The sequence below is a fragment of the Antennarius striatus genome, chromosome 21 (assembly GCF_040054535.1).
Source record: "Antennarius striatus isolate MH-2024 chromosome 21, ASM4005453v1, whole genome shotgun sequence".
NCBI lineage: Eukaryota > Metazoa > Chordata > Actinopteri > Lophiiformes > Antennariidae > Antennarius > Antennarius striatus.
The window spans coordinates 5,738,097-5,750,319 of record NC_090796.1 but is presented as its reverse complement, the minus strand read 5'-3'; the positions used below and the strand labels follow the sequence as shown (position 1 = coordinate 5,750,319).

Here is a 12,223-nt window from a genome sequence, read left to right as displayed (position 1 = left end):
TGGATTTTGTTCATTCTAAACAAAAACCTCGGGTCTCTGCTCACCCACTATCTCCGTCCAAACGGTTTTGATGGAAAATGCAATATTATGTTTGAATTATCAAATTCTGTTCAATCAAGGTTCTGCACAAAAAAGGATATGTAGCGTTTCCTGTTTTCAATTTTTTAGATGTAAAAATACTGATAATTCACATTTCCTGTTAACAGTCAATAATATGGTTTAAAATCTGCAAGGATCTTTGTCACTTTAAAGATATAAATTATCAGACATGGTCACACATTTAGTTGAAATATCCAACAAATGAGAGTATGAAGAAACAGCAATGCTGATATCATAGACATGTATTTATGAGAGCTACTAATGTCAGCATGATAACGAGCTGGTGACATTTTAAATGACAAAAACTGTCATTGCAACAAAGTATCTTTCATCAGTATTTGTCATATTACCACTGAATCAAGTGGAGTTCACTGCCAGATTCAGATCTGACAGATTTACAATTGAAAGGTTCACATTTAAGACTTTCATCACAATCAGTATTCAAATAAAAATCTAATTTACCCATTGTTCATTTATTCATTCATTTCTTCTTCTGCTTACCTTGGCCCATATCTATCTCCTCATATATTTTTTTTTTGGGTAATACAACTTTTTCTTTAAAAACACATGGTCCATAGTCACATTGCACAGTTTACCTTCAAAGGAAATTCAGATTACAAAGTAACAAATTGGTTAGATGTTCATGGAAAAATAAACAGAGGCCCTTAACTAAGAGTTTTACAACTACTAGTTAAAGGTCAGGTAGTCCATAATGTAATCCCAGTCTCCTGCAACTAAGAGTTCCCTTTGGAGATAGTCAACAGTTGGATTGTTGGTTTCATTTGGCTGGCACTTCATTAAGCAATGGCCTGCGTCTTTCAGGTGCAGGTACACTGCTAGTCCTGAGGAGTTGGTTGAAAGACCAAACTTAGTTTGTGGTGTGGACAAAACTCCATTCCACAAACAGAACAATACCATGCAAGTTGAATGGTGCAGTGAGGAATGCAGTGACCTGTACATTGGGGAGAAAAAAAATTGCTCCTCAAAATATGGATCAATACAGAAGACACTCCTCAGGACTAGCCTCAGCATTCCACCTGCATCTGAAAATCACAGGGAAGACAGACTGTTTGAGAGGACTTAGAGCACCCATTTTTTCAAACTGGAGAAACCATCTCTGAACAGAGGAGGATTAAGACATCATTGATCAATGAAGTGTTGACTTCCATCCCCAGAAACCACAGCAACCGTTCACACATGATTTCAGGTGTAACAGCTTAGACGAGGATGGGCAGTTGACTATTTTTGGTTTTCTTGGTGTGTGTTTGTTTGTCTTTCATTTGGCCTCGCAATGAGCTGGTGTCCTGTCTGGGGTGTACCCCAACTTTTGCTCATAGCCAGCTAAAATAGGCTCCAGCAGACCCATGACCCGCAAAAATAACCAGATGTAGACAACACCATCGTCTTGTTTACAGAAACATAGATGCAATGGTAAACTGACTGTACAGTAATCCCTCGTTACTCGTGGTTAATGCATTCCGCAACCACACATGAAAAACGAAATTCTGTGATACAGCGACAAACTATTTATTTTATTATTTACAGTTGTTTAAACATTTATGAACCTTCTCCATACTGATATATTTAATCACCTTATATCTGTATTAACTTTTCCCACACTCTTATAGACTGTTTGAAGCATTTTTGTATAAAAGAAAAATGTTTCTTTAACACACAGAAGTGCGCTGCTGTCAGCCAATAGCATGCGCGTACGGTATGAGGTGACTACCGACTAGTTAATTTCCCTGAAGTTAATTTCCCTGACGGAAACTCCTTAAGGGATCAATAAAGTTCTACTCTACTCTCTACTCTCTAAAAATCTGCACGGTAGTGAAGCCGTGCATCTTGAAGTATAAATAAGAGAGAGCTTACTGTATTTAATTTGAATACGCAGTGAATATGACTGAATAAAATAATGTGAAATTGGAAAGCAATTAAGATACACACTGAATCACACATATTTTCAATTGTGAATATGTTCAACACATAGTCACAATTACTATTGTTGTTATTTATTTGCTGATAAATGCCTAAAATGTACACACAATTTTCAATAGAATAAATATTTTTTTAAATTCCAGGATCCAGATCTCTATCTTATCTCTATCTGTCTTGGATCTACGGCCAACTCTCTACAATCTACGATTTCTTTCATGCTTCCCAGTTAAACGTATGAGAAAATAAATTGTTGAGTTTGTCCATCTGTTCTTTGTCAGAGTAAAAAGCTGTCTTGTGGTATGAAAGGAAGGCTGACAAAAGGACGGCCAGGAAATGCCACTTGTGATGTTCACATACAGTCCTACATTGAGAGGTTTGGATGACAACATTCACAGCTAACATGAGGTCTATGAAAAACAGAAATATGCACTACTCTATAGCTTTGTAAACTGGATCTGTAAGCAGATGACGTATCCCCCAGGCCTGGACAAAATAGAGCCATTTCAGTTTCGTAGCCAGTTTGGGGCAAAATGACACATGGAATATTGAAATATCACATGAACTCAAGCTGTTACAGATTGGCTGAAGTCTCAAACTAAAAACATCCCGCTTCCACGTGCCTCTCCTCCCACAGACCAAAAAATACAAGCTTGTGGTCTAACCAAAAAAATGCTCCTCAGTAATTAGCAAACGATGCATTTGGAATCATTGCTGGTTTGTTTGTGTGTGTGTGTGTGTGTGTGTGTGTGTGTGTGTGTGTGTGTGCGTGCGTGCTATATTGTCAAAAAAAGACTATACAGTAGACAAGACATGCTTCAACAGTGAACGTCTCTCTTAAGTTGTTCTGTTATTGCATCGGGATCAACATCAGTACAATTCAGTTCAAAGCATCCGAGTCACACTCTCCACTTGGAAGAACTGGACCAAACACCCCTTACCATCATAATTCTGACAACTTTAGTAAACTATTTCCTGCTTTTGGTTTAATTTCAGTTCCGCCCAACACCACAGAACCAAAGCAAATGAGACAAAAATTATTCCAATCTTTTGCAATATCCTAGTTTTAGAGTTTTCAAGGTACATGTGACTCTTCCTGTCTGACTATGTGCTTGGAACCCTGACAGTACACGTTATTTCTGAACCCGTTCACCTAATATTACTACACAATGACAACAACATTCAAAATCAACACCTTATGATCGAGTCGCACAATTAATGAAGCACTAAAGGAAATTGCAGCACAGGAATTTTTTACCCCTGAAGCAGCTGCAGAGGAACACATGCTCCACATGTACTGTAATGAATGAAAGGTGCTCACTATTCACCAGAGCCTCATGGTGCATATTTATTACAAAAGATGTGCGGTGTAACTGTTACATTAAATGATTGGTCAGTGATAGAAGAATGTCAACTCAATGTTTTTGCTGTTTCATATTTTATGGGTTGTCGCACACTAAGTGTTTCTTACTCACATGAGTGAAGATCGTTTCAGTTTATAAGTAATGATCAGACTTACAAATGCTATAAAGTAGTGTTGGTAACCACGTTGCCTTAGGATTAACAAATAATCAGAGCAAAACTGACAGGATCGTAAATTTACCGTATTTCACACACACACACACACACACACACACACACACACACACACACACACACACACACACACACACACACACACACACACACACACACACACACACACACACACACACAGCCTTCATGATTAAACCCAAGCTGTTTTCATGTATTAATAAAACTAAACAGTTCCTTTGTGATGCGCCGTAATGAGTAACTTATAAAGGGGGCGGCCCCTTGCTCAAGGGCACCACGGCAGTGCTCGCTTCAGAGTGTGAGCTGACACCCTCCACTGTCACTCTGAGGTGGCTGGGCGGGACCGGGAATCGAACCGCCAATCCTGCGATCATTGGATGACTCGCTGCCGCCCCAAATATGTGGCGGCAATATCATGTCGACAACTAAATAAAGTGAATGTGCAGTGATTAAAGAAGCTGAACTGGCTTCTGCTGGCTTAGTCCGGACAAATCCCAGTTTCACTGGTGTCATGCGCCTTTTTACAGTGTGGTGAAAGGTTGGCCTGCTTTGCTTGCAGGCATGACAACCTACAGCTGGATTTCAACCACACACTCATCTGTTGTTTAGAGAGACACATGTCATTGTCCCTCCATCCATTTTCTGCCGCTGTATCCGCTGCAGTGGGTCACGGGGAGTTGGAGCCTATCTCAGCTGGCATAGGGTGTGAGGCGGGGGACACGCCAACGCACCACGGAGCCACACACAAAAACAGACAACCATGCACCCACACACTCACTCCTACGCACAATTTGGGACCGGCCAATTAACCTGAAGCACATGTTTTTGGAGGTGAGAGGAAGCCAGAGAACCCGGAGAGAACTTACGCAGACACGGGGAGAGCATGCAAACTCCGCACAAAGCGGGACTTGAACCCGGAACTGCTGTGTTGTGAGGCGACAGTGCTACCCACTGCGCCACCGTGCCGCCCGCATGTCACTGTAACATCCTCAATTACAAATCCGGTCCATGTTCACTATATGTGCTACAGTACATCCAATGCATTCTTCCCTTGGTGTCTGGGAGAAACAGTCTGTCCTCCACAGAGGTTTTGATCACCCAACCTGTGCACTGAAGCTGGAGACTTCACATAGCAAATTCAGTCTACAACGTTGTAAACCAAAAGACCATCTAACGCTTGAGTGTTTCAGACTTCTCAACCTCGATTTACTGAAAATGGGCAGAGCTTACGAGACTTTTCAAGCATGAAAAAGACAACAGAAGAAGCAATTTTAACAGAAAACAGCAGCAAAATATAGTTACCATTAAGCAGCTCCTGTTCAGTCACATTACAGATAAGATTACAGATATTTTTAATACAAGCACCATTCTCTCCAGGTTCTCCGTCTTCCTCCCACCATGCAGCTTAGGTGAATTGGTTTCTCTAAATTCTCTGCAGGTGTTTGTGTGTGTATAAGTGGTTATTGTCTTTCATGTGGCTCCACGATGCACTGGCGATCCAGGGATGGATGGGTGTTCTTCTAACTTGTGTATGTCTCTGAGCAGAAGTATGGATTTTTTTCGTTTACATACTTTATTTTCTACCTTTACTAACAGGATTTCAAAAAACAGTTTTCAAATTCACGGTGGTGGTTTAGCAATGAATATAACAAGATCCCATGTTTGTTCTGCATCTTACTTAATTACTGAGACACCACCCAGCTTTGGACGCTACACATTAAGTGCATCAAGGCTCACATTTTGCTGTGTAGAAGAGACTAGGTGTCATGAATTTCTGATAACACTGAAGTTTTAGTTTGGTCTTATTCATTCTTAATGTTTCCCTGCATTAACATCTCCTGTCTTTTCAGAGCCTTCTTCTCCTCTCTGTCCTCAATCAAGTTTATTCTCTTCACCAGTCTTTCTTCAATCATCTGTAACCTATAACCGAGTCAGTCTGCACTCTACACACATTCACTGTTCACCCCTCCGTTCTCTGTTAGATTATTAGCGTTCATAGTTGTACTACTTTCCAGCATTCATGTCTTCTGTATGATTACCCGATTCTGATTTTGCTTGATCTCTGGATTCTGCCTTCTGTTCTGCCCCATCAGATTCATTTGTCGGTTGGACTGACTATCTGTTTCTTTAAACTCTGCTTGCTCGATTGAATACAAAACTTCGATTTCCCAACTGTCTACTCTCTCGTCGTGCTTTTGGGTTCTCTCTGCTAGTTTGTCGAAAGTCTGACAGTCGGAGGAACGCAATAACGCTTGCAGAATTAGTAGCATCATTTCAATCCCTTTTCAAAAATGTTCCCTTTGGCACATAGTTTATGTAGCAACATTTCTAATCAGTTTAGCTTATTGTTTTGGCTTGTCTTCATCCTATTATATTCAATAATGTGTGAATACTGTATAATAATAATAAAAATAATAATAATGTGTAGCTCTGCAGTGCAATGGCATCGCACCCAGAGTTTCCCCCGCTTCACACTTAAGCCAGCTGGATAGGTTCCAGCTCCCCGCAACCCGCTACGGTGGATGAAGCGGAAGAAGATGAATGAATGAATAATAATAATAATAATGACAATAATTATTTTCCTATTGTCATGATTTTCTCCATTACTCTAGTTCTGCTGTTTTACATATCCTACGCATGATTACACCATCCAAAAATTCACCAACTTCATTAATTTTCATTATTGCTAGAGTCATCGGCCACCACCACCACCAGTGTCTGAGCTTTAAGGGGATATACATACTGTATGCATCTTGCTGCTTCTCAGTACAGACATCATTATTAATCTCCCTCTTGCCAAATAATTTAATATCCCAATAAATTTATTACCACATCGCATTTGTTTGTTTTTATTTACTTGAACCACGAATTGAAATACCACCTCCACATGCATGTATTCTCCACAATATTTGAATGAAGTTACTTTGAGTGTGTCACTGATCAGTATACAGTAATATTGTCAGTGAGATTGTACCTTTATCGGGTCAGTCAGGAGGAACTTTCTCATGTGAGTTGGTGTCCTTACTCTTCTAACTCTTAGGTAAGTTTCCACACCTTATGTGTTGGAGGTGTAACTACAGTATAGTAACATTAATTTTAATTAATATGTTGTTGCTCAGTTCTTTACATTAATAGACAGAGATCGATGTTAGCACATTCCATCTATCAAGCCAATGCTTTTAATGGGTTATTACCAGTTAGCCATAGCTGCTACTTCAGAATGGCAACGTGGAGAAAACACAAGGAGCTTTATGTCATAACATAACACAAGATTATCTAGTGAGACATTAAGCGAAGAAAAGAATGAAGCCAAAACACTTCCAGTGAGTGTTGGTAAAGAAGGACTGGGCTGACACCATCGGCGGCTGACGGAAACCTACTCACCCAGAAAGGAAGCTCTGGTCCGCACAGCTTCTCCATCTCCGTCACGGCAGGACACCGTGAACCAGCGGAGAGCTCCTGATCCCTTTAGCAGCTTTCCCGTTCTGTTACGTACGACAGCGCTCAGTCACATGACACCCAGCCAGGTACGTGTTCGTGAAGGAGCCGCAGCTCACCGAGAAGCCGTCCCAACAGCTCCGGCCGGACAGGGGTGAGAGGACAGCCCAACCTCCGCGGAGACAAGTAGACAGAGCAGGGGAGTTGGGCAGCTCTACTTTCTATGGGAGGTAGCTTCAAGTGGAGGTCAGGCTCCGCCCCTTCGTCTCTCACCCATCCTCTCTCTACGTGACTCAACAGATTGCTGCTGCGTCATGTCGTCAGGGCGTACATTTGGTAAGAAGCTGACCCCCCAGCCCACAGGCGGGTCCTCTGTGCATCAAAAGTACAGTATTTGCTGCTGACAGAAAAAGATACACGTTTACGGTGAGTCAGATTCAAACATTTTGTTAGGTCTTAAGAAGTTTTATCATTTAAGTTTTTTTAGTTGATCATTTTGTTCAAATAGTATAAATCCTACCCTCTCAGGAACTTGAAAAAGTCTGGTGCATCTGCCCACACCATTATCATTTATCAGCTGTTGAATCACTGCATCTAGTGCATAGCCCACGCTGATTATGTCATCATGCTGACACCACTTTGCTGTCAAATCAAGTCCTGGATCTTCAAAAAACTGGACATTTTATATATCCTAAGACACACTCATGCACAGCTTTACCAGGCATCATGTAAACATGCAAACAGACAAACAAACAAGCAAACAAACAGGGGTGATCAAATAGCCTTTTCCACTTCTTTTTACCAGAAAATAAGTTTTTTAAATTCATCCTTCATTGGAAATGCAGATTTTCAGCAACTCATCAACAGTACAGCAAAAAAAACAATAAACATAAAGTAAGTGACCTGAATTAATACACAGCAAAAAAACACACAAACATGCACCACCATCCCCACCACCAACAACAGAAATTGTTGTTATACAGTTATGGCACAGAATCCTCAATGACCATACAGCTCAGTTCTGTGGCATAGCAAGGAGGGTCGACATTCTGTCTGACTGCTCCGTCCTTCACCGTAGAGAACACAATGTAGCCCAGGGGGCATTTTGTCATGAATAATCTACCAATAATCTACCATAAATTAAAAATAAAAAAACATAGAGCCACCCAGGAGGATGGTGTTGCAGCACTTCTCCAAAGATGATGGGAGCTTATTGCCCACTCTCTATTTGGCTTGAAAACAGCTAACCTTCACCCTAATCCTGGCATATGTGTACCTAACAGTGCTACAAGGGGAGTGTGTGGAAGAGCACTAACTGTGCAAGATTCCAGAGCTAAATGAAGAACAATGAAAATGCAATATTGATAACATGATGTTCAAATATCCCTTGATCTGATTACTTATAAAGTTATAATCTTGTTCTTGGCAAATTTCAATTTTTTAAAATGTTGCTTTCAACAGTGTGATCACAGTGCTCAAATGTAGTGCTCTTTTCCATCTTCATCTTCTGGCTTTCTCTACTGAGATGTTCTCAAAGTTTGAAGCAATCTTGTGACTTGTGATAGTGATGGTGGATGTGACTGTTTAGCTTTGACATAAACTTGAGATAATCTAAAACAAGTTATGTACATTAATGCAGCAAGTCCATTTAGTTCATACAACAGATTAAATGCTTTTTATTTTTACAGAAAAAGCCAATGTGTTGGTTCAATGGTGAGATGTCAAAAGTTAGAGAGGGAACTTGCATTTGAGCAGAGAGCCATTCCTCACACAAACTGGAACACCTGCTTTATGGACTGCAAAGCATTGAGCAGCAAAGCTTTGTTAAGTCTCCTTGTCCAACATGGGATCTGATTACCAGATGCTAAGCCCTTCTTTTCCGAGAAGAGCTGCCCTTAGCCCACAGGCACACGCCTCTGTGTCCATGATCCTTTCTGATGAAGATGAAGACTGAGAACTCACCTTGACATGTGAGGGGAATCCTAGATTGTACGTACACAGCAGGAGCTGCCATGAGTTGTCAAGTATCAGCATTATGCAATTAGAGCCTCTATAGACGTGATTCAACCCCAGAGCTGTAAGCCGATTTTTCCATCCATGCTCGTCAGAAGGGATTTCTCTCTGACTCCCTGGCTGTTGTTTGATATATATACTACAATGCTGTATTTGAGCATACATTCAAGTTTAAATTTTTCAGTCACTAAGCTCCATTACAATTATTTATTATTTTACCCTAGTTTTCCCAAAATATGGGAAAAATAAATAAAGGATGTGTTGACACTATATTGCCAATCTTTCGTTCTTCTTTTTTAAGTAATATTCTTGTATTTGATTTCTTCACCTTTTTTAATTGATGTTCTTGTATTTTATTTCTCTAACAGGAATTATGATCGCTACAGTATATTGGTTAGTCTTGGCAACAAAGTAATGAGTCTGCCATCTAGTGGTCAAATGGGAATAACACAAGGGAATAACAAGGGAATCTTCTTTTCCTTTCGGCTTTTCTCTTCAGGGGTCGCCACAGCGAATCAATTACCTCCTTCTAGCCCTGTCTTCTGCATCCTCTTCTCTCACACCAACTACCTTCATGTCCTCTTTCACTTCATCCATAAACCTCCTCTTTGGGTCTTCCTCTAGGCCTCCTGCCTGGCAGTTCAAAACTCAGCATCCTTCTACCAATATATTCACTATCTCTCCTCTGGACATGTCCAAACCATCTCAGTCTGGCCTCTCTGACTTTATCTCCAAAACCTCTAACATGTGCTGTCCCTGTGATGTATTTATTCCTGATCCTATCCATCCTGGTCACTCCCAGAGAGAACCTCAGCATTTTCATCTCTGCTACCTCCAGCTCTGTCTCCTGTCTTTTCCTCAGTGACACTATCTCTAGACCAGTGGTTCTTAACCTGGGTTCGATCGAACCCTAGGGGTTCGGTGAGTCGGTCTCAGGGGTTCGGCGGAGACGGAGGTCAAGACAAAACACCCGACACATAGTGTCAGGTGTTTTTGCCGAACATACACGAATCATTGTGTACGTTTGTCACATCATGTCAATTTGTGGTGACACGGCCCCCTTAGCCATCACTGGCTGCAGGTGATCACGCTACATCAATCAGCCTACCTGTGTTACAGGGGATTTTGCGTACTCAGTAGTCGATTTATGCTTGTCATGATGGTACGCCATCTGATTACTTTCTTAATATTTTAATCCATATTAACTATGTTGAGCAAAAACTGAAAGTGGTCGGACGAATATGTGCAACGGGCGACCGTGCCTCAGTGGTATAGCGGGTCGTCCAATGATTCAAGATTGGCGGTTCGATTCCCGTTACCCTCCTTGCCTCCAGTGGGACACTCGCTGGTGTGTGAATGCATGTGATTGTTCCGCTGGTGGTCGGAGGGGCCGTAGGGGCAGATTGGCAGCCACGCCTCCGTCAGTCTGCCCCCGGGCAGCTGTGGCTACACACGTAGCTTACCATCACCAAGTATGAATGAGGAGTGAATGAATAATGAATCCAATGTAAAGCATCTTTGAGTCTCCAGAAAAGCGCTATAGAAATCTAATCCATTATTATTATTATTATTATTATCATTATTATTATTATTATCATTATCATTATCATTATTATTATTATTATTATTATTATTATTATTATTATTATTATTATTATTATTACAATAATAATAACAACGTGAATTTAAATGTAATGTATAACGGGACGTGATAGGAGTCAGCATTCTGCATGATTTGCAATGTCAAGTTGAGCAACTCTAGTCTCGCACTGGCAAAAATAAACACTTCCTTAAGCTGCATGGAAAACAAAAGAAACAGAGTTTGCTGAGAAAGATGATATAAGAGTAGCACTTGCCAAGGTGAAGCCACACATATCTGAACTGTTCTCTCAGTAACAACAGCAGAAGTTACTCTGATTTGCAGGTAGGTCATTTCATGTGAGTTCATGCACTGTCTTGGTTTTGTTCTTTGAAAAAGGTGACATTAATGCACAATTCAATAAATACACCAGTAAAACATATACAGTATTTTCCGCACCAAAAAGCCTTTAATTTTCTCATTTCTAATAATCCAGTGTGCCTTATAAATGAAAAAAGTTTTAAAATAGACCATTCATTGAAGAGGAGTTCTCAGATGCGTTTTATAATCCAGTGCACTTTATAATCCAGTGTATGAATTAATTTTTAAAAAAAGAAATAGGCCATTCATTGAAGGTGCGCCTTATAGTGCGGTAAATACTGTGATTATGTCTTAAATTTGTTAAAAAAAAATTTTTTTTACTAAAGGGTTCAGTGAGCATATGAAACCGGCAGGGTTCGGCGTCTCCAACAAGGTTAAGAACCACTGACTTAGATGTTTGGACTCAATGTCATTATGTTATTAACAAAGCTTGATTAGATGGAAGGAGTGCGATACTGTATATGATAGAATATCATTGAGTAAATGAGAAGACAACATAATGGGATTAAATGACTTCACTCTAAAGCACATACTGTAAGTCAAAGTCAAGGCCCGCGGGCCAGATCTGGTCCCTGATGAATTATTTATGGCCCCCTGGATGATTTTTTATAACTATTAGAATCGGCCCATAGACCACATCCGCCTGCTGGTGTTTTGCACGCACCAACACTAAATTTCCCACAATGCAATTATAGCAGAAGTTCATCAGCAGTCAGAGTGGAGGTTGAATTTGGCTACTCCCCTCCCCAAAACTGGCTAAAAGGAAGGCGGAAGCTGAGAGCAGGAGGCTTCAAGCCAGGTGGGAGTCAGAGTATACTGTATGTTCAGAGAGGTAAAAAGGTAAACTTCTGTGTCTTCAGGTGACACAATGCAGCAGCTGTGCATCCAAGCTGTTCGGACGCCCCCTGTTTGGCAGCATATGCCTGTGTGAACAACTGTGCTCTCTGATGAAGCTGAACAAAAACATCACACAGTCTGTCTGATGAACACCTACACCCAATCCTGAGGATTTCCTCAGCTCAGAGCCTGACCCCAAACATTGATGAACTTGTACCAAAGATGAGACACCATCAAATATCAGGCTCAGCCTCAGACAAGTGATCAACACAGAGTGGTAATGTATTTTCAGTTTCTAATTCAGTTAAATTTTTTAATTTCTTTGTACAAGGCGTGGTTTCTCTTTGAAGGAAATATTGTTATGTCCGTGTGCCATAGATTTTTTTA

At 40.7% G+C, this 12,223-nt stretch overlaps 1 protein-coding gene across 2 annotated transcripts in view; it reads right to left on the bottom strand.

Annotated features, from left to right (window-relative positions):
• abcc3 (ATP-binding cassette, sub-family C (CFTR/MRP), member 3) overlaps positions 1 to 7,238 on the bottom strand; it is a 45,926-nt gene extending 38,688 nt beyond the window's left edge. The window contains exon 1 of one of the 2 annotated variants that reach the window (XM_068305544.1): positions 6,973 to 7,238. In XM_068305544.1, coding sequence (XP_068161645.1) covers positions 6,973 to 7,008 — 36 coding nt within the window. In that variant the 5' untranslated portion in view covers positions 7,009 to 7,238. The remainder of the gene's footprint in view (positions 1 to 6,972) is intronic. The other variant, XM_068305545.1, reaches the window with a different exon arrangement.
• Between the last annotated feature and the right edge of the window lie 4,985 nt (positions 7,239 to 12,223).